The sequence below is a fragment of the Erithacus rubecula genome (assembly GCF_903797595.1).
Source record: "Erithacus rubecula genome assembly, chromosome: 25".
Taxonomy (NCBI): domain Eukaryota; kingdom Metazoa; phylum Chordata; class Aves; order Passeriformes; family Muscicapidae; genus Erithacus; species Erithacus rubecula.
In genome coordinates, this window is record NC_136677.1 from 939138 (window position 1) to 960558 (window position 21421).

General features: G+C 53.9%; 1 protein-coding gene across 2 annotated transcripts in view; it reads left to right on the forward strand.

Annotated features, from left to right (window-relative positions):
• The window catches only part of CEP164 (centrosomal protein 164), a 30058-nt gene that overhangs the window by 4797 nt on the left and 3840 nt on the right, over positions 1 to 21421 (forward strand). Inside the window, exons 7-28 of one of the 2 annotated variants that reach the window (XM_079326719.1) lie at positions 166 to 243; positions 1833 to 1943; positions 3695 to 4081; positions 5220 to 5303; positions 6125 to 6202; positions 9561 to 9640; positions 11058 to 11180; positions 12741 to 12950; positions 14049 to 14183; positions 14336 to 14552; positions 15125 to 15202; positions 15437 to 15568; positions 15829 to 15951; positions 16031 to 16174; positions 16360 to 16443; positions 16762 to 16830; positions 17049 to 17227; positions 17722 to 17848; positions 18250 to 18314; positions 18446 to 18653; positions 19837 to 19944; positions 20862 to 20976. In XM_079326719.1, the coding sequence (XP_079182845.1) occupies positions 166 to 243; positions 1833 to 1943; positions 3695 to 4081; positions 5220 to 5303; positions 6125 to 6202; positions 9561 to 9640; positions 11058 to 11180; positions 12741 to 12950; positions 14049 to 14183; positions 14336 to 14552; positions 15125 to 15202; positions 15437 to 15568; positions 15829 to 15951; positions 16031 to 16174; positions 16360 to 16443; positions 16762 to 16830; positions 17049 to 17227; positions 17722 to 17848; positions 18250 to 18314; positions 18446 to 18653; positions 19837 to 19944; positions 20862 to 20976 (2935 nt within the window). Of the gene's footprint in view, positions 1 to 165; positions 244 to 1832; positions 1944 to 3694; positions 4082 to 5219; positions 5304 to 6124; positions 6203 to 9560; positions 9641 to 11057; positions 11181 to 12740; positions 12951 to 14048; positions 14184 to 14335; positions 14553 to 15124; positions 15203 to 15436; positions 15569 to 15828; positions 15952 to 16030; positions 16175 to 16359; positions 16444 to 16761; positions 16831 to 17048; positions 17228 to 17721; positions 17849 to 18249; positions 18315 to 18442; positions 18654 to 19836; positions 19945 to 20861; positions 20977 to 21421 lie in introns of both variants that reach the window. The other variant, XM_079326720.1, reaches the window with a different exon arrangement.

Below are 21421 nucleotides of genomic sequence, written 5' to 3' on the forward strand. Positions count from 1 at the left end.
TATAAATCAATGTCTGCCACGGTGTCATTCCAAGATGAATTGGCTGTGGGTGCATGGCCATGGCTCTGCTGCCCAATTTCACTGCTGAGAAACCCCTCCTGTGGCATTGCAGAGGTCAGAACTCAATCTTGGCCGTTTATTTACTTATTTTTTTATATCCTTCAGAGTTTCCATGGGTCCTCAAGACTGTTAAAAAATGTGTACCTGGATGTTGAAGCCCTGGCAGGCAGCTTTGACTTTGAGGTAAGAGCACAGTGATGGGATGGGCAGGGGAGGCTGCCCTGGTGGGAGAGGAGCTGTGGCACTGCCAGGGGATGAGAGGGCAGGAATGGTGCCAGAGGGAAGAATTTCCTGTGTCCCAAAGGAGCAGGAACAGCCTGGAGCAGGTGATGGGGAGGAAGGCACAGCAGCACACTGGGGGCTGAGGGGTGGGCACTGAAGGGAAGTTTTGCTTGGGGTGGTTGTGGTTTGGTACCTGGGACTTGCGGATTCAGATTTGCACAGGCTGGAGTTTGTTCCATCCTCAAATAGGAAAAATAAAGCCAGGGAGGAAGGCTGGAGGAGGAGGAGGCACTTCCCTCTGCACTGTGTGTGTCTGGGGGTGTGCAGGGAAGGCTCCTTGTCCCTGCACAGGCTTTGGGGACAGCAGGGGGACTGTCCCCATGGCCTGTGGGAGTGCTCTGCCTCTGGCACTGCAATCTCCACGTGGGCTGCACGTGGCTGCTCCTCTGTGGCCACACAAAACCCATTTCTCTTTCTTCTTGCCCTGCTGACAAATCCTGTGGCTGAGGCACAGAGCATTCAGTGCAGCCAAGGCCTTGTGCAGAGCTGTGCTTTCCCTGCACTTGCTTAGCTGGGATCAGCCTTAAGATGACAAGGGCACAATGGGAAGTGCCTTGTAAGCAGCTCTGGTGATTTGGCCCGACTGTTTGTGCTGACATTAATCCTTTCTCACTGCTTTGAAAATCCTATTCCAGTATCTGAAAGGCAAATTAATTTCTTTTAAAGTGTTTTAGAGTATTTCCCTTATCCTTTTCACAGCACACGAAAATTAAGCTGTAAAGTACTTTGCTGGAGAACCTATTCAGGGTGCTGGGCAGGATCTGCAAAGGCTTATGCTAAAGTGGATGTGACAAAGGGAGCCCTGACTCTCTCATCTCCAGACAACAAGCAGCCTGTGGGGGCCCAATTCCTCACTGAAATGTTAATGTGTGCAGGAACAAAGAGCTGTCTTGGCATTTCAGTGCTGCAGGGATGGGGCTTTGGGAATCTGTCATGGAATGGCAATTGCTGCCCAGCAGCCAGGCTGTTAACCCAGATGGGTGATGGCCTGTCCTGATAAAACAGTAGTGCCCCCACTGGAAAGCAGAATTCTTTCCTAGTTCCATGAGGTGGCAGTAGAAAAGCATTCCTCAGCCTGCTCCTGAGCAAAACTGGAGACAAGGATTTGTGCAGAGTTCTGAGGGGGAAATCTGAGCAGTAATGGGTGAAATCATGAATAAACTGGCTTTGTGCAGCCTGTGGTCAGGGTTGAATGGTTGTACCCAAGGGAAATAGGAGGGTTTAGTGACTTGCTGAGCCAGGATCAGCATCAGACACAGCTCACAGGGCAGAGTCTGGAGGAGCAGTGAGTTCAGGAGCTGGCCAGCAGGACAAGCAGCAGTGAAGGATCCAACAGCTTGGTGTGTGGGAATCTGGGCCTGTGAGCTCCCAGGAAAGCTGTTCAGCTGGAGAACTTTCTGCTCTAGGGGTGCCTGTGGTGGGTGGTGAGCTGACCCAGCTTGGAAAGGTGGTGTGGGGAATTCTGCAAGTGGCTGTGTCCCCCCACCTAGGAGAGCAGCCAGGAGGAGCAGGAGGAGCGTGGCAGCCCATCAGCTGGAGCTGCTGAAGCTGCTCCCCAGCCCCACAGGAGCCCTGAGGAGGAGGCTGCCAGCCTGGCAGAGGTGACAGTGGCTCCCTGGCATCCCTGTCCTGCTTGCATGGTGCCACCCAGGCTTTGCATGCAGTAGGCAGCTTCTGGTGCTGTGTGTGTGTGCAGCTGCTTGGCTTGTTTTTGTTGTTGGTTAAACTTTATGCTGATCACTGAAGTAGTGATGTGATGAGCAGGAATTTCCCATCACTTAGTGCCACTCAGGGCAGGTAGAATGTTACAGCTTGTGAAAAGGTCAGCCAAAGCCAGTTATAACCCAAGTTATAACTTGTCCTGCTCTGAAATCCATAGGAAATCTGTAGTCTGTTGTTGCAGGAGGAAAAACCTCCCTCCTCCTGCACCTGTGTGTCTGACTGGCATGGTTCCCTCTTCTGCAGAGTTGCATTTGTGATCATCAAAGTGTGATGCTAACAAAAGGTTTGCCTATAATTGCCATTAAAATAGGATTCTGCCAGCCAGAGAGATTATTCTGGGATGTTTTAGTGGGCTGGAGAGAAGTCCTTTGGTGTGCACACCACTGCTGGTGTATTGATTTATTTCAGTGTGTGTGTGATCCTGTGTTCAAGCATCAAAATCTTGCTTGGCCTCATTTGGGATATCCTGGACCCTGCCAGCTCTCCTGGTGGGATGTCCTCAGGAGAACTCTGAAGCAAGTTGTCCAAAAGCAGCATAACTTTCCAGCCTAATCCCCAGAAAGGGGGTAGCAGGAGGGTCACTAAAGAAGTTCCCCATGCCCACCTCTCTCTGGTGTCCCCCAGGAGCCTCCTGTGGCTGGTTGGTCACTCTGGGAACCTCTCTGGACAGGGGCAGTGAGCTGGCAGTACCAGGGATGGCAGGTGAGGCCCAGAGCTGCAGGATTTTTGGGAATTGCCCAGAGGTTGGACTCCTCTGTCCTCTCCATCCTGCTGGATGCTGGCCCAGCCTGGGCAGGGCTGGCAGAGCAGTGCCACACTCAGAACGTGCTCCAGGAGCTGACAGCATTCCAGAGGCACTCTGATAAAAATACACTGCTAAAATATGCACTCAGTGTACAGAACACGCCGTGCACAGGATGCAGGGAATGTTTGACAAGACACCGTGGCATTAATAAAACAGTGAGGAAGTGGGACGTGCAGCTCTGTTTGCATGTTGATCAGGGAGCCTTTCCTGGCTATTCCCCTCTCCAGGGGCAGTGATGTGGCCTCCCCACTGCTGGGACAGGCTCTTGAACCTTTGGGTGACTAAGTTTTAATTCTGGATTATTTTTTCCCCCCATCTCTCAGCCTCCTGCATTAGTCACAGGCTCTTTCTGAGCTCTGAGTGGTGCCTTCAATCAGTGCCCACCCTCCAGTCTGTCCCACTGGAAGGTGGGATGGTGATCCTGCCTGCTCTCCTCTGCTTGACATGTTCTGTCATGGTCTCTTACAAATTTCCATCTCTCACTGGACAGATCCAATGTGGAAGCATAAATGGCCCTGCTGTGTGGCTCGTGGGGTGCTCACAGGGGCTGGTGGCCTTGCACAGCCACTCTTATCAACTGAGACCCTGTGAATAAAAAAAGCAACAGATCAAAAAAGTCAGAGCCCAAGAAATGAATGAGATTATGTCAGTGGAGTCCCTTGCCTTGGAACGGGACAGTGTGAGAAGAAGTCAAACAGGTCTTGAAGTCACCCAAAGATTTGTGATTCTGCTGCTTTCTGTAGGAGAGCCTGTGCTGTTCCTGCCTCCTGCATCCCCCAGAGAGAATGCTGGGTCTGTAATTGTGTTTGACTTGCTGCCTAGAAGGAGTCTGTAAAATCGAGACACCCTGAAGAAGTGCCAGAGTCCTCCCTGGATTCTGGCGCCGCGTGCCCTCCGTCCCCGGTGCAGATCCTCCCTGATGCTGACAGCAGCCTGTCTGCCCACAACGAGGAGCAGCAACTTGCTGGGGATGAGGTGGTGGGCAAAGAAGATGCTGAGGTGGAAGGAGATGCCTCTGCAGCTGAGGAGCTGCCTGAGTCTGAGGGGGACAGGGGCGCAGCAGGGCCGGAGGTGCCCGGCTGTCCTCTCAGAGAGGGGGATCTGCTGCCCAGCCTGGCTGCCACTGCTGACACCGTGTCCTGTGCTCAAGAGGGGCTGCATGAAGACAGGCAAGAAGCAGCAGCTGATTCAGAATCACAGGATGATGGCCAAGTAAGAGAGCTGTGTGGTTTTGGTGTTGGCTGTTCCCGTGGTCTCGTCAGCCCTGACTCAGGAGAGCTCTTGGAGCACTGTCTGCTCTTCTGTGGAGCAGTCCCAAGTGCTTTCCTGCTCAGCAGGGCACTCATTCCTGGGGGGGCATGAGTGCTCTGAATTCCCAGATGGGCATCTCAGGCCAAGCTGGGCAGTCATTCATTCCCTCCTGCACACACCAAGTGTGGTATTTGCCAAAGCCACCGACAGGCAAAGGCACGACTGCGCCGGGGGCTGAGCCTGGCAGAGGAGTCTCAGCCTCCTGTGTGTGCAGGGCTGCTGATGCAGCTCAGGCTGAGCCCAGCTGTCTGTGCTGCTTTGTTCTCTCCTCCTGTTGTTTCTCTCCCTGCTCAGAGCTGGGGCAGGCGTGGAAGATCCAGGTGTGAGCTTGGAGTGGGGAAGGACAGAGCCCCAGGGCTGGTGCTGGAGCTGGGGCTGGGAGCACAGAGCCTCCCAGTGTGGGAGGAGCAGGGGCTTGGGCTGAGTGTCACACTCTGGGCTCTGATGGACAATCTCTCCCCAGCCTGGCTGCCTTCCTGCTGATTCTGATGGTTTCTCAAGCTCACTGCTGTGTGATGTCTGTAAGAAATTATAAACTACAAAAACCAGCCTGGAAAACACGCTCTGTCCTGAGGAGCTGTGGGTGTTGCTTTCCCAAACTCTTGGGTGTGCTTTGTGCACCTGAGTTGTTCTGCTGAGGTTAGCAGGGTGTTCTCACTGAGCAGTTCCTGCAGCTGGGAATGGAGGAGCCCTCGCTGCACTTAGGCAGAGCAAAGTGGAATTTTAAAGTGCTTTTGTGGCTCCTGTGTGGTGGGCTGGGAGCTCTGAGAGATCCTTGCAGATGGAGAGGAAGCAAGTGCCTTTTATCAGGGATGTTTGAAGAGCACTTCTTTGCCCTCCCCAGCCCTCCTGTGAAGTGGTGTTTTGTGCTTGTCCTGTGGGTCACACATCCTTGGTGTGTTCCCCATGATGTTCAGTCACCTTTTCTTCCCTGGGAGAGACCAGACCTGTGTTTCCAGTAGCAGCTGCTGTATTGGGAATGCCCAGGGGAGGCTGCAGGGGTAGGACATCACAGGCTGTAATGTGTTTTTCCTCTCAGCTTTCAAAGGCATCCAGGGCCAGTGGCTGTGAGCAGGACTTGCCTGTCTCCAGGTGCTCTGACCAGGATGTGGTTCAGCCTGGGGTGAGTCACCAAAAGCTCCTTTTTCCTTGGCTGTGGGCTTCAGGTTCCTGTGGGATGGTGCAGAGCCTCACAGCTGAGTGTGACACAGGGCAGCAGTGCCACCCTGCACCTCAGACTGGGGCTGGGGGTGAGCTAATATCCATGGAAAAGTAGGTCACATAGAGCTGAGAGTGTACTTGGATAATTGCAAAAAGGCAAATAGCAAGCAGAATAAGAACTGTGCTTTCAGGGCTCAGCAGCTTTTGCTGAGGGGGGGCTGTGTGGCTGGAGGGTCCCCAGGCAGGAGGGGAGGGCGGCCCTGGCTTGGGGGGAGATGCCCATCAGCATCTCTTCATCTCCACAGGAAGCTGCCACTGCCATCTGCCAGTGGGAGCAGAGGCAGCGTGGCCAGCAAATGGCTGAGAATATCATCATTTACAGGCCTCTGCTGGCAAGTGGCTCTGCCTGGTGTGGGCATGTGTGAGCAGGACCCCCAGGCTGCTGGGGGGGGGGACTGTCCCCAAGGGGCAATAAACACTTGTGGGGCTGGCTGTGAGGGAAGGAATCCCTGGAAGTGTGCAGCAGTATCACAAAGGGGAGCAGGAGAGGCTGGGGGAGATGTGCCCCCTTTGGGGCTCCTTGTGCCACCCTCTCCTGCTAAGGAGTGAGGGTGACAGTGCTCTCCCTGTGTGGCATGGTGTCCCTTGGTCCCACAGGAAAGGGAAATGCTGCTGAGCTGCTGTAAGTGGGGTGGTGAGTGGGGATTCTGAGCTGTGGTGGGATATTGGTCTCAGGATCTCTGGTTGTTCATCAGAACTGACCCTTCCTGCTTTCTGTTTCAGGGCTTGAAGAGCCAGCTCTCTGAGGAGGTTCTGGATGTGGGGACTGTGTCTCCTGATTTGGACAGCCCTGAGTGCAAGGTCAGTGAACAGGCAGGGGGAATCCTGTGCTGTGATGCTGTCTGAAGGCTTTGCAGAGGTGAACAGGGGTTGATGTGTGTGCAGTCTCAGGGGTCACAGCAGCACCAGTGCATTGTTTGTTCTGCAGAGAGGAGGTGCAGGTGGCTACACAGAGAACATAAACCCAGAGCAGAGGTGGCTGGAGGGCTGTACACAGGCAGGCTCCCCTGGCTGCTCTCCCTGCCCCAATAGGAGAGACAATAAATGGCTTTCCTGGGGAATGCAGGAAGTAGAGTCTATTTCCCTTTCTTCTTTTGTGACTGTATTTGTCCTTTTCTTTCTGTTAAGCAGATGGGAAGGATTTGTGTGGCAGAACACGATAGAATCAATGGGAAGAAAAGGAGGTTAACTCCCTCTGACATTTTGGTAGAGGGAAGCTTATTTTGAAGCATTTGGTTGTCTTGCCTGCTTTAATGCAGGGGGGAAAGGGGCTCCTTTCAGTGGGTCTGTGGCACATGGAGTGTGCACATGTCTGTGTCAGCCTGGGATGCTGCACTGGTCAGGCAGCTCTGCCTGAAGATTGCTGTGCATCTCTGCTTTATCCTTGTCTTCTCAGCATGGTTCTGAGCTGGCTTGCTCAGCCCCACGTTCCTCTGGAGCCCTCCTGCTCCAGCTCTGTGTTGGTTGGAGCAGGGTCCAGGATCCAGCTGGGGTCACTCAGCCTTGCCCTGATTGTGAGCAGATCAACTGCTCTGGAGGAGAGACCTTGAGTGGCAAAACCCCCACCTGTCCAGCAGAGAGGAGCAATCCTGTTTGCAGGGTTGTGTCTGGAGAATACACCTGTCCTCTTGTGCCTAATAATGAGCATAATCAGATGTGAAGGGAAAACAAAACATATGCCTGCTGTGCTCCCCCTCTCCCTCCCTGCAGCACAGGCACTGTGCATGCAAATGCTGCTTGGAGCAGCCACGTTTGGGTTTATTACAGCCTTGTTTGGGGAGAGGTGGGTGTGAAATGGTGCTCCCTGCAGAACTGCAGCTGCTCTTTTGTGTCAGTGCACAGAGGCTGAAATGGCTCAGGGTTGTAGGAATGTGAGGAGCTCGCCTTGCTTTGAATGTGTTGGCAAAATATTCTGTTGTTTAAAAAAAATAAAAATAAAGGACACCTCTGGCAGCCTGGGGCTGTGACCATTCCCTGGGGAGCCTGAGCAGTGCCTGCCCCTCTGAAAAGGCAAACTGTGGGAGCCCAGGGCATACCCCTGGCCTCCTTGGGGGTCTCAAAACCCCCCTGGTGAGGGTCTCAAAGACACCTGAGTGAGACCCTGGTGTCTCAGGCGCTGAATTCCAACCCCTGGGGGAAGTTTTCAGCACAAAGAGAATGGAAACAATTCACCAAAATTAGTAAAGTATAATTAGACTTTTAGAACGTAGATAAATAGGTTTTTTGGAATGTTTATGATAAGGGACATGTGGTCAAGATGGAGAATTTGGGGGGTGGACACCTTTTCCTCCTTCTTCTCTCTGTCATCCATGTTGGGTGACACGTTGGCACTCTTGGATTGGATGGGGTCAGGGCTGGACTATTTAATAAAATTGTATTGTATTGGGAAAATTTTGTAAACATGTAATATGTAGTACAAACAATATAAGATAAGCCCTGCCCTCACCAGGCAGATTCCACCATGGATGCCAGGCTGAGCAGACCCTGCTGGCCAGGCAAAAAGTCCCTGAGATAAGAAACAATAAACAATCCTTGGAACAAGAGAAAACCATCTCCTGCAATCTCTCTTCAGCTGCTTCAGGGAAAACCAGGGTTTGAACCACCTCATGTCCCTCTGGGGGGATCTTGGGGCAAAGGAGAAACCTCAGACTGGGACATTTGGCGTCCTTGGGTGGGCAGTGACAGCAAACCTGTCCCAAGTGCTCGGTGCTGGCACCTTGCAGCATGATCTGAGCTGATGTGAGATGGTCCCTTGGGGTCTGGGCTGTGCAGGGGGAGGAGGTGGCCCATTATCTGTCATCCCTGTGTTCACACAGCTGGTTCTGTGACTTGAGCATGTGAAGTGTCCTCAGGGGATGCAGCTGGGTGGAAAACAGAGCTGCTGGGGGTTCTGGGGCTGCTGGGGCAGCAGGAGGGGCAAGGATCTGATAATTCCACAGACAAAGCTTAAAACCTGCCCTTGTTCCCTGCAGGTGGGGGCTGTGTTCGCCCTCCCAAGGGGCCCAGAGGCTCCTGCAGGGATGGATCCTTGTTGGGACTGCCCTGCTGGGCAGAGGGGCAGCAGGAGCCCTGTGCATGAGCTCAGAGGAGTTAGCTGTGAGCATTTCCCTCTCTCCAGGATGAGCTCCTTCCCCATTTGTCTGGCTCCTTCCCGTTCAGGCAGCGCTGACAGAGCCCATTTGGAGGCAGGAAACATTTGCTGAGCTCCTCGGTTCTGGGGAATTGGAGTCATCACTTACAGGGGCAGGAGGGGGCTGGGGGCCCTGCCCAGGCTGATCTGATGGAAGGTGACAGCACTTGCAGGGAATCCTTCTGCCATTTGCTCCACTGAACATTTGCATAAATTACTGTGGGTTTAATTCTGCCTTGTTTTGGCCCTGCTCCACGCACAGCTCACCTGCTGGGGTCCCCAAAAATGTATGAATGGGTCCCCCACCTGCTTCCTGTGGGGCTGGAGGTAAGGGGTGAAGTCCTTCCCCTCCTCAGGTGTCCCTGCTGCAGGGACAGAGGGATCTGGGAGCTGGCAGGTGGGGAAAGGAGCAGCTGACTATTTCACATGCAGATATTTTCAGTTCATATTTCAAGTATTTACTATGCCATAAATGAGCCAACTGAATGCTCAGTGTGCTGCCAAGGGGGCTGGGCTGCTGATTTATCCTGGAGTCAGAAATCCCTGGACTGGTGACTCTGCAGCCCATCACACCCTGCCCTAGAAGCTGGATGGAAGGCAGGACTGAGACCTGCTGTGATTTTTGGTCCCAGATGCATCCTTTGCTTCATTGCCACAGCACTTTGTATGTGAGACATTTCACTTCTGGGAGATTTCTCTCCTATGCTTTCCAGGGAGTTCAGTGTTGGGATTTAAAATGACCTTCAGGGAAGAAAAGCCAAACCTGTGTCCCAAGCTGGTAGTGCTGGCATGGAGTTCATCTTTTGTCCCAAGAAAGTTGAGCTCCCAGGCCTCCCCTCATGCTTCTGGAAGGATTCCTGGGGTGGCTGGAGACCCTTGGATGCCCTCAGGAGAGGAGCCTGGCACATCCATTTTGGAGCAGCCTGTGGGTGCCATGCTGGTTCCATGGACCTTCAGCAGAACTCCTTTGAGGTCTATTTGGTGAAGGAGCCACAAACTCCTTAAAAGCCTGTTTGCTTTTACCTGCAGGAGCTGGGAGAAGAGGAAAAAGACCAAAGCAAAGCCAGTGCAGAGGAGGAGCAAAGGGAAAGAGCAGAAGCTGCTGAGAGGTATGGTGCAAACAGAGGCACAGGGGAGGTGTGGGCAGCTCCAGCTCCTGCCTTTCCTGCCTTGCCCTCCCTGCTGAGCTCCCTGCAGCCTCTCCAGGTGTGCCCTGCACTGCACAGCACCCCCAGGTGCTGCAGCCTCTCCCAGGGCCTTTCCCACTGAACCTCTCCCTTCTCCTGCTGCCTCCTTAGCTCTGTCTCAGCAGGCTTCAGCTTCTGCCTGGGTGGGCAGTGAAAGTGCCTGCCCATCCTTCCCCTGGGGCTGCCCAGCTGTGGCTCTGGCCTCTGTCTCCCTCACAGCTCCCACTGCCCTTGCCAGGATGGTCTGAGCCTGATGTGTGCCCTGGGCTGGCAAACAGGTGAGGTGTGGCCACTGTCCACTGGTCCTGCAGCTAGAGGCTCTCAGGTGTCTATTCCTGATGCCAGAAGAGTCCAGCTGTGATGGGAGCAGTTCTCTTCCTTCCACAGAGGTGGTCTTGGCCAGTGTGAGCACTAAGCTGTTTTATATCGTGGTGTGTGCACAGATCACCAGCTGTTGGCCCAAGAGCAGTGCTGGCTTCCAGAGCCCTGTACCATGAGGAGGGGGGTCTAGGGCAGCTGTTTTCAGCCTCTTTGTGAGGATTTGTTTGGAGCAGTGTGAATGCTGTTCTGAGCAGTGAGCTCTGTGCTCTCCTGCTCCTAGGAGAGCCCCAGGCTGGCATTTACAGATGAGTTGTGTCAAAGCTCTTGGCTCCACGCAGTTACACCTTCTCCAGGGCACTGGGAACCAAGGAGCTGCTGCCCCTGCCAGTGAAATTCGTGAGCAGAAGCTGCACCCCAGCCTGATGCCTGGCTTAGTGGGATTTGCAGCCTTGTTCTTGGAGGAGCTGTTTGTCTGAGGGTCTCCAAAAACGTGTTCTGCCCGCAGGAATTGTCTCCTTATCACTTGGTTCCTGTTTCCCAGCTGAGCATCCTCTCTTTCTCTCTGCCTGTGAAGCTGCTCGTGCTTGCCTTGTCTCTCCTCTCTGTGCTTCTGAGATGAAGTAGGACTGTAGGTACAAGCATGCCTGCCAACACTTCCATCTGTAATTTGGACAGCAGTGTGAGTATGGCTGACAGGGCTGGTGCAGCCTGGGGACATTCTCAAGATGGGATAACCCAGGGAAGAGCTGCAGCACTCAGAGCTGATGTCCACTGATGTCCATTGATGTCCATTGATGTCCAGTGCAGCCTCAGCTGCCTGGCAGGCTGGCAGGAGATGCTGGGAATGCTGTGGAGCCTCCTGTGGTGCTGGCAGCCCCGTGTTGGCCAGGCAGCTCCTGTTGGCAGGCATGGCTGGGTGCCCACCTGCGTCACCTGCACGTCCTTGTCCCCCTGTGGCAGCTGCTGGACTCTGAGCTGAGCTCACCTGACCTTCTGTCCCCTCTTTTGTGCTGCCAAGGGAGGGGGATCTCAGTGCTTGTGAGACACCAGTGGAGCGTTTTGGGTTAGCAAATGCCGAGCTGGAGGAGGGAGCCCTGCACAGCCTGCTGGATCCTGAGGAGCTTCCTGCCCCACAGAACGTGTAAGGGCTCTGTGTCAGTGCCTGGGGGGTGTGGCTGTGACAGCTTTTGTCCCTTTGTCCCCCCGTGGTGGCCAGAGCTGGCGTGTGAAGCGCGAGCTGCAGGTTTTTGCTCCAGCAGCTCCGTGTGCACATGGCAGCAGCTGTTCCCTGCCAGAGTGCCAGTGAACAGCCTGTGCTGGGCTGGGCAGGGCCAGAGCAGCAGCTCAGCCCTCGGGCTCTGTGCCTCAGGACTGTGGGATGAGGGAGAGCTGTTTGCTTTGTCTTTGGGAAAGCCTTCCCTGTGCTGAGGCTGCAGCCTCACCCTCCCCGAGAAACAATTCACACAGAACTTGCTGAGTGATGCTGAGCTGGGGGGAGAAGGCAAAACCCCATCAATTCACCCCATTCTACAGCCACTGGGCACCTTGGAGGCATTGAAATAGTGAGGTCAGAGCTCAGCTGCTGCCCAAGCTGCTGCTCTGTGCTGCTCCAGGGGTGCTGGTTGTGGATTCCTACCTGAGACAGGAGCTCAGTGGATGGGAGTGTGCTGACTCTGCATTCCCTGTCAAATGACACATCAGCAGATGCAGCTGCAGAAATTAGGCAGTGAGTCTCTGGGGACAGGATGGTGGGGAAGGAGTCTCTGTTCAGAGAGGAGCTGTGGTGCTGTGTAAATGTGTGTGTGCTGCTCTTTTGGAGCAGAAACTGGGGCAAGAGGAACAATGTGATAACCAGGTGGAAGTGGCTGAATTGCTCTGCAGAGCAGCCTGATAAGGGACGCCTGGGGGGGCACCAGGGAAGGGGGATTGTTCCAGAAGCCCACTACCTTCCTCTCTCTTGCTCTTTTTGCTAATGGCTGCAGAAATGACCTTTTCTCTCCTGACTCGAGGCTGAATAACTGGGGCTGTTATTTCCCTGATTCCTGGCACAAGTCCCTCTGCCTTGCACTGCCAGTCTCACAGCATGGTGAGACCTTCCTGCTCCAGCCTTCACTAGCAAAGAACAAAAATCTTTCTTCCTAGTCTAATCCCAATTTTCCCCTCCCTCCCCTGTAGCTTCTCTCAGACCTTATAATTTTGCTGCTGTCTGCCTGAAAAAAAAAAAAAAAAAAACTTAATTAGAACCAGATTGGGTTTGAATTTTTGGAGTGCTGAGGGCTTTCTGTTGCCTGGAGCTGGCAAATTCCCAGCACACTTTAGGTTGCAATTGCAGAAAAATACCTGGTCCATGAGAAGCACCAATGCCTGGGCTGGGAGCAGGTACTGATGGCATCTGCTCCTGTGCCTGGCAGCCTGGCCAGAGCTTTTCATCAGATGAGATCTTATTGATGTCACAAGGTGAACTCTGGTGGGTCAAAACTGGGGTTATTTAGGCCTGGAGTGCAGCTGGGGATTGGTTCAGTGTTTTCTGGGAGTCACCAAGAAGATCCACCAGTGGTCCTGAGGGTCCAGCAGTGAAGCTTTTGGAGTGGGTGGCTCTGAGATTTTTGGAGTTGATGCTCTGTGGAGGAGGTTCCTGTTCCCTTTATGTTACTCTGTTTTCTGTCACACTTTTGCCAAAGGAGCTTTTTCTCTTTGGTAGGCACCCTGAGAAGGAAATCGAGCAGTCCTTGGGCCAGCCTGAGGATGAATCCCTGGAGGAAATAGTCCAGGAGGTGGAGGCAGAGCTGGAGCAAGAGGAAATACATTTATTTCAAGAAAAGGAGGAGAAAATTCAGCAATTCCAGGAGGAGATGAGGCAGGAGGAGGAGGAAGCTGAAAAGCTTCATCAGCATAAAGAAAAACCCCTCAGGTACTTTCTTTTTTTACTCCATCTCCTCCAAGCCTTTCCAAGGTGGGATTTCATTGCTGCTGGCCACAGACTCGAGTTGCTGTGGCCACCAGCTGGGAAGTGATGCTGCTTTGCAGAGCTGGGGAAAAGGGGCAAGATCAGGGCTCTCAGGGAGGAAGATGAGGAGGAAGGAGAGTCTTTGGCACAGGCAGGTGTGTGTGGGGATCTGCAAACCTGGGGTGGGAAGTGCCCCACTGGCAGCTCAGGAAAGGCTCTCCCTCCCTGACAGGAGTGGCAGGAGAGCATCCTGCAGGATGAGCTGTGATCCCCCCCACACACAGAGCTGTCAGCTATAGTTAACCTGGGAGAAGTTTCCAGCTCAGTGCTTGGAGCTCTCCCACCTGGCAGATGTTCAAATGCTGGGAACAGGACTGCAGATGGGGCATTAGAGGAGATGAGGTTACCCCAGAGGAGCTCTCTGGAGTTCTGCTAGGGGATATTTTACAGAGGGGCTTCCAGGCAAGGCTTCTAGAGTAGGGCAGGGAAAGCAGGGTCTGAGAGCAGTGCAGGGGTGGAACAGCACTGGGACCTTTCCCTGGGGGAATTCTCTTGAGGCTTCTGTGTTTTCTTGCTGGACTTGCTGCTTATGTTCTGAGCAGCCAGAAAGAGCATCCTGACATGAAACATGTGGGGATGCAGTCTTGTGAAGGAAGATGCAGAAATAGCACCTGAAAGGGGAAAAAAAAACGTGTAGGAAAAGGTATAATATGGAAAAAAGGAGCTTCCAGATGTGCTGATGCATCCAGGTACTCTGCCTGGGAGCCTGCATCCATTTAATGAGTTGATTTCACTTAACTGCAAAAAAAAGAAAAAAAAAAAAGAACAAAAACAACCCCAAAGAAGTGTAAACTATGATGATATAGCAAGTTTTAAGCCCACACTCTCAGATTTGATGCTGGGGCTGCATCTCCTGTGTCAGCAGCAGGTCCTGCAGGTGTGGGGAAATGAATGTGTCACCACAGCCAGAGATCCCCAGCTGAGCTGTAGCCCTTGGAGAGGGGACTGGGAGATGCTGAAGCCTCCTGAACCTCTTTTCTTCCTTTTTATTTTCTGTCTCAGTGCTTCAGAAGAAGATTTGGCAAAATCTGAGCAGGAAGAGGAAGAGTTGCTTGTCAGAGAGGAAAAAGCTGAGAGACTGGGAAAGCTGCGAGCCCAGATCACCTCAGAGCTGGAGGCAGAGGAGGAGAGGATGAGGTGAGAGGCTCTGCTGCCATTCCTGGGGGTATGAAGGGCTGGTTTGGGAGGAGAGGGTCAGGCACAGCCCCAGCAGTGCTCAGAGGGATGTTCTGAGCCCTGACTGACCAGTGAGGATCCTGATTGCTGTGCTCTCCTCCCAAACCTGCCAGGGCAGAGCAGGAGGCCAGGCTGCAGAAGCTGAGGGAAGAGTGGGAATCCCAGCAGCTGGTGGAGAAGGAGAACCTGGAGAGGAAGCAGCAGCTTGCCTTGGAGGAGATGAGGCTGGCAGCAGAGGAAGCCCAGCAGAAGGAGATGAGCGAGCTGGAGGAACAGAAGGAGCAGTTCCTGAGCCAGCTCAGGGAGAGGCTGGACAGGGAGAAGAAAAAGGTGAGATTCTAGTGCCAGGCAGGGCTGTTGCTGCTCACCTGGCTGCCATGGGAAGTGTGGGATGAACTCACAGGTGCAGTGCTTCAGGACAGCTCACAGCACCTGGGGCAGATGGAAGCACAGGGAGCTGTGCAGGAGAACTCCCCCAGTTGTTGTTACAGTGATTAGCTAACAATTATTTCAATGGCCACCCTGCCTCTGAAGACAAGATAAGGATCACAGTGTGTCTGGCTGAGCTAAACCCGGCCCTGTTATCAGATCTGAACTAAACTGAGCCACTTTATCAGCTCCCAACACCTCTGTGGCTGCTGCAGGGAGCTGGGGAGCCCCTCAGTGGGGCAGTTCCCAGTCCCTCCTGCACAGCATGACAGGGATTCATCCAGATCCCTGCCAGGGAGAGCACAGAGAGAGCAAAGGCACCTTGTGGTGATCCCCTTTGGAAGGGGGAGTTAGTACTGTGCCTTTTGATGCTTTTGGATAGAATTTAATTGCAAATGCACCTTGCATTTAATTGCAAATGCACCTCTGCACGCAGAGGTTTCCCAGCAGTCTGTTTTGCTGTGTTTCCACAGGCAGCAGAGGAGCTGGAAGAACAGTTTGCCAGTGAGCTCCAGCAGCTGAAATCTACAGCAGAAGAGAGGCACCATGAGGTGAGGATGGTGTCCTTAGAATGTAAATTGTTGGTTTTTTTTTTCCTCAGGCTGTCACCGAAGGTGGCAAGGGAGGGTGGCATTAATTTGGTTTTCCTGCCTAGCTGTGGTTCTGGTCTGGCTCAGTCTGGCCGTGCTCCAGGCAGGGTGTGAGTGGTGAGGCTGTGCCGTGCTCTGCCGAGGTCAGGGGATGGATCCTGGTGGAAAAGGCTCTGTGGGTGGCTTTCCTGGCAGGTGATTGCCAGGCTGCAGGCCCAACTGGCAGAGGCACAGAGCAGCCAGGAGGCCCAGCTGCGTGAGGAGCTGCAGAGGGCAGAGCAGGAGGTGCAGCACAAAGCCCTGAAGGTGAAGGAGTACGAGCGTGAGGTGAGCGCTGGTTTTGTGCTGAGGGCTCGTCAGGCTCTGCCCTCCAACGTGGGGTGAGCTCTGAGCACCCCCATCCCCTGCCCTAGGGGGAGGACATCCCTCAGCACCTCACCCCAGCAGGGTGGAGGCTTTGTCCTCCTCAGGACACAACCCCTGACCCCACCCTGGGCTCGGGCCCTGGTGGGAGGCTGATTTTTAGGGAGGCCACTCCAGTGCAGTGCTGGAGCTCAGGGAATCCTCTGTGCCCGTGACCCCTGCAGCTGAGCGAGCTCATGAGCGACAAGCGGCGGGAGGTGGAGAAGGAGCACGAGGGCAGGATTGAGAGGATGAGGGAGCAGCACCGGGAGGCGCTGGCGCGGATCCAGGAGCAGTACGAGCAGGAGGTGAGTGCAGTGAGTGCTGCATGTCTGTGCTGCATTGCTGCTGGGCCTGTGCCTCACAGAGCTGCTTCTGGCCGGGCAGGAGCAGAGGCAGAGGGCAGAGCTGCTGGAGGGGCTGCGGGCGGAGGCGGCGCGGCTGCGGCAGCTGCACGACAGCGAGGTGAAGGAGCTGCAGGCAGAGCTGGAGGGGAGGCTGAGCACCCTGCAGCAGAGGCACAGGGAGAAGGTGAGCAGCAGGCTCTGTCTCTGGCCCCTGGGACCCTGAGGGATGGCCTGGAGCCTCCCCAGCTTGCCCCCTGCCACCCTGCACAGCCCAGGGGTACAGACACAGGGGCAGGTCATGCTCGCCAGGTTGTGTTTTCCTGGTGGGGGAGAGGCTTGTGCCATTCTCCTTAACTCCTCCCTGTGCAGGAGAGGAAGCTCCAGGATTCAGAGAAGGAGCTTGAAGTGCGCATGAAGAGCATCCAGGCCAGATCAGAGCATCTCCTCAGCCAGGTGGGTCAGCTGGTGGGCTCAGAGCTTCCCTGATCCGTGCCCATCCTTCAGCTTCCTCATGGGGAACAAAGCAAGGCTCAGCCAGGGCTTCTGCTGCCCTCTCACTTAGAGATAAAACTTTGTCACAAGTCAGAGCAGGGCTGAGCATTCCTGGTTTGCTGTGAAAGTCGCTGAGCTCTGGGTTTGCTCAGTGTTTTGGGGGGCAGCAAGTGGCTGTGAGAGGGGTCATAAAGCAACTCTTGGTGCATTTTGGAATGGTCTTGAGACTCAGGCTTGAGTCCTGGCTCTGACACTCCCCTGCCTTCTCTCCTGTCACAGGAGGAGTCCCTGCAAAGGAGAAAGCAGCTGCTGCTGGATGAGGAGGAACAGATGCAGCTCCAAAGAAATGTACGGACACCCGAGGGCAGCACCCTAGAACTGGGGCTTTAGAGAAACCAAGTGCTGGGAGGTGGGTTAGTTCTGAGCTCCCCAAAGAGGAGAAGCAGCCCTGTTCTCCCTGGTTGTGCAGGTTGGTGTGTGTGCAGGATTGGTACCCTGTGAGCTGTGAGCCCCTTGTTTGGCTCTTGGGGAAATGACTGTGAGGGATTTTCTGGGTTTTCTCCTAGGAAGCTGCTGTTGCCTCTCAGCTGCGCCTGGAGGAGAGCAGGAAGGAGCATTCCAGCCTCTTGGAGTCTGTCAGGCAGCTGAGGAAGACCCTGGAGGAGCTGCAGGACCAGAAGGCTGAGCTGGAGGCCCAGGTGGATTTGCTGCAGAGCCGGAGCCAGAGGCTGCAGAAACGCATTGGGTGTGTGTGAGAAATTTCCTGTAATACCAAAAAATCTGCCCTGTGCCCCTGACAAACCTCTCTAACCAAACCTGGGCCTCTCCCTGACCTCTGAGCTCTGTGTTGGACCATATTCCTTCAGAATCCTGAGGTACAGAGTTGCTGGGGGCTGGTTCCAGATTTTTTATTCATTCAGGTTGTGAATTTGAATTTGCTCCTTCACCTCTGCATGTCAGGGTCGTTTGTCTCTTCCACTCCTGCCTTGGGAGGTTAATGAGGTGCTGTGAGAGGGGCACTGAAATGCTCAGAGGTTTTCCTGAGGTGGCTGAGCTGCTGAGGAAGGGTGGGAAGCAATTTCCCTGCCAGCCAGGGCTTACACTTGTTGTAACACCACAGAGCCAGCCCTGGTGTTGTCTCGCACACCTGCAGCCCTTCTCCTGCTGGATTCTGTGGGTCACTCTGGACACCACTGCAGGCTAATCAAGTGCCTCTGCTTTTGCTCATTCCTGTGGCAGAGAGCTGGAGGAAGCAATCAGGAGCAAGCAGGAGGCACTGAAAGAACTGGAGGCAGAAGAAGGTGTGGAATCTCCAAGAAAGAAAGCCGAGCTCCGTGTTGAAGACCTGAGAGAAACTCCTCAAGCTGTGAGTAAAGCAGCCTGTGAAGGTGTTTGCCTTGTGAGATCTGAGGCTGAAACTCCCTTGAAAATCCCAGCATTTGTTCCTTCTGTGTGAAATCATTTGAGATGCAGAGATGGATTTCTCTTTATTGGTGTGTTCAGTAGTATTTGCAGATGTCTGCCTATTATTAGTGAGTGGAGAGGAGTGTAGGATACTCAAATCTAAAGCAGGGCTTGTGTTGGGATAGAGACATCTTTGTTACCTTCAAAAGTCACACCAAGAACTCCCTGGTGCTGTGTTTGGATTTGGGCAGTGACTTGGTGATATCATTCCAAGCTTTTGCTCCTAATTGGATTCTTAGGGGGCCCTAGGCTTCTGTTCCCCCACACCCATATCTTTGTTTATGCAATGTGTCACCCTCTCAGCGCACATCCAGAGATCCTTCTCCAGCCTCCCAGAGCCCCGAGGAGAGCGAGCTCCAGTTCGATCGGTGAGTGTCAAGAAAAATTCCTGCTCTTCTTTCCCTGGTTTTCTCTTGGGTGTGCCCACCCATTTTTGAGGGTGCTGTGCGAGGCGTGCAGCAGCACAGGGGGCCAGCACAGCCCTGCCTGTTCCCAGCAGGGTGCAGAGCTACCTGTCAGCCGAGGGGCAGTCTCTGAGGAGCGCCAAGGAGTTCCTGCAGCGCCAGAGCCGCTCCCTGCGCCAGCGGCGCTCGGCGCTCCGGGCTGCCAGCCTGCGCTGGCACCAGGACCTGCGCAGGGCTCAGGAGGCTGTGCAGGATCCCCACAGCTCCCAGCTGCTGCAGGGAGTGCAGAGGAACCTGGAGCAGGTGAGCCCTGGGTGCTACCTGTGCTCAGGTGTTGGGTGTGGTATCAACCCCCGGCTCTAGAGCTGCCCTGGTACTGTTGGTGTGGGCTTGGGTTTGGAGGTTGTCCTGGTTTGGAGGACAGGTGTCTGCCAATAAAGGCAGAAGCTTCTCTTTAAAATGGAGAATGTAAACCTCCTCCCTCTAGATTATTATAATTTTGAAATTAAGGGTCTCTTAGGCAAAGATAGGGGAATTAGGAATAACAGTTCTTTACAGGAAAATTAAAATAGAAATACAGTATTACACAGAACAATCCCAAAACACTGCCAGAGTCAGAATCCAAGCTGACACCCGTCAGTCAGTCAGGGTGGTGGCAGCAGTCCCATTCAATGGTGGCTGCATCCTCCTGCAGTGGCAGATGTGGCTCAGCTGGAGCAGTGCTCCTGGAGAAGGTGCAGTTTTCCTCTGAAGCTCCAGGGATGATGTGGAAGGGTCTGGTTTTCCTCTGGCATCCAGTGGGAAGAAGGTACCTTAGTGTCCAAAATGTCAGTTTTTATCTGGGTAGGAAAGGCTTGGCTCCTCCCCCTGGGTGGAGCATCTCCCAGTGGGATGATGGAATTTTATCAGTCATGCACTGGGACTCAATGGCCATTAACAGGAGATATCTCCTGGAAGGAGGATGGGCTGTGGGAAGATAAAGATGATAGCCCAGCTGGTTTTTAACAATGGCCCATTAACAGGAGATATCTCCCACAGTGGTAAGATTCACTGCCACACCCAGTTTCAAACACTGGCCCATTAACAGGAGGTGTCTCCCACAGTCACAAGATTCACTGCCACACCCAGTTTTAAACAATGGCCCATTAACAGGTGATAGCTCCTGGATGAAAGGTGGGTCATGGGAAAGATAAAGATGATTGCCCCAGCTGGTTTAAAGATGGCCCATTAGCAGATAATATGTGCCAGGAGATCAGGGGCACTGGCTCCAACAGATGGGACAGAATACACATTGCTGGCCACAGCAACCCAACACAGAGGTGAAGCCTCCTTTCCATGTGCTCTGCTGACAGGATTTGGGAGTGATTTCACTCCAGCAGCACCTCCTATGCTGAGCAGGATGAGGGGATGAAAGTCACCCCAACTGCTGATGTAGATTATTTCCTGTTGTTCCTGCTTAATTTCCCTCCTTGGCATGGCTGTGCAGGAGGCAAAGGAGTTGGACAAGATGAAGTTGGCCATGCAGAAAGGACAGGTACTGCTGAAGAAGAAGGAGGAGAAGCTCAGCCAGCTGGAGTCCTCACTGCTGGAGGAGGTAACTCCAGCAGCTCTGCCCAGCTGCATTCCCCCTGCCCAGAGCTCTTGCCCTCCTCCCGCAGGCTTTGGGTCTTAAAGCCCCAAGGATTTGGGGGCTTAAATTCCCAGAGTATTGGGGCTAAAATTCCCAGAATTTTTGGGTTGGAATTGTAAGACTTCAAAGCTTGGAAGTCCCAGAGTTTTGGGGCTGGAATTCCCAGATTTTGGGGCTGAAACGCCCACTTTTTTGGGGCTGAAATTTCCGGGTTTTTGGGGCTGGAATTCCCAGGTTTCAGGCCTGAGTATTCCAGGATTTTGAGGCCAAGCAGGGATCCCCTGTGAGTGGCTCGTGGTCCCTGTCAGGGCTGTTCACTGGTGGCCAAAGACTGGTGTTTGCCAGCAGAGCTGGATTTTGGAACCAAAAGAGAGCACCAGAGACTGCTGGCTGCAGAAAGCATCTTGGGGAAGCTGCATGGATGGAGCCTGAAGAAAACAAGGGCAGGGCACCTCATGTGAGCTGGGATGGAGCCTGCTCTCCTGAGCAAGGCAAACCTTGGAACCTTTGGCTCTGCCTGGGGCCACGTGGCCTTAGGCAGGGCAGCAGCAGATGCAGGAGAACCAGACCTTTGGTGGTCAAGCTCTTGGCCTTGGCACAGAGAACCCAGCCCTGCAGGAGCTGTGAAGGTATTCACAGCACAAACCATCCTGCTGGAAGGGCTGCTTCACGTGGCTGCTGCCTTTGGCCTCTTGCACTTGCAGAGCCAAAGCAGTCTCTGCACATTCAGCCTTTGCTGTCAGGGCTGAAGACAAGTTTGCCTTCACTTGACCTGTGCCTGACTGCAGTCCAGCTCTGTAGACAAGCTGTAGGCAGATTTCCAGTAGTTCCAGGGATGATGCAGCAGGTTTTACTGGCATTGTTTTCCTCCTCCTGACCAGCTCTCAGATGAGGATACACTGAAGAGTTCTGCATGCAAGAAGGTTGTGACTTTTGATCTGAGCACCTCTGAGGACACAAGCAGCACATCCAGTGTGAATCTGGGCCAGTCTAGATGTGAGTGCCCAACATGTGAGGCTCCAGACCTGTTGTGCCTTTCCCTCTCACCTCTATGGTGTCTCTGTTTCCATCTGTGCTCAGCTGTGTCCAGGGCAGGTCTGGGACTGCTCTGTGTCCCACACCTGATTGCAAAAACTTGTCTCCTGCCTGCAGTGGCAGATAAGAGGGATGGGATCTGTGAGTGAACCTGCCTTTTAAATCTCTGTGGATTATAAAATCTCTCTGCTTTCCCTCTGATCCTGCAGAGCTGTGTTGCTCTTCTGCAGGAGTCTGGGCTTCCCCTTCCTCACATCCATGGCAGGAGAAGCTGCTGTGGTTCTCTCTCATGCTTTTTCTTGGGCTCTGGTAGCCTGTACCTGGAGTTGTGCTGGGGAAGGAGGGCAGGCACACAGCAGGGTTGGGTTGCTTGCACAAAGGCTGCTCTTGTCAGGGCTTGTCCATG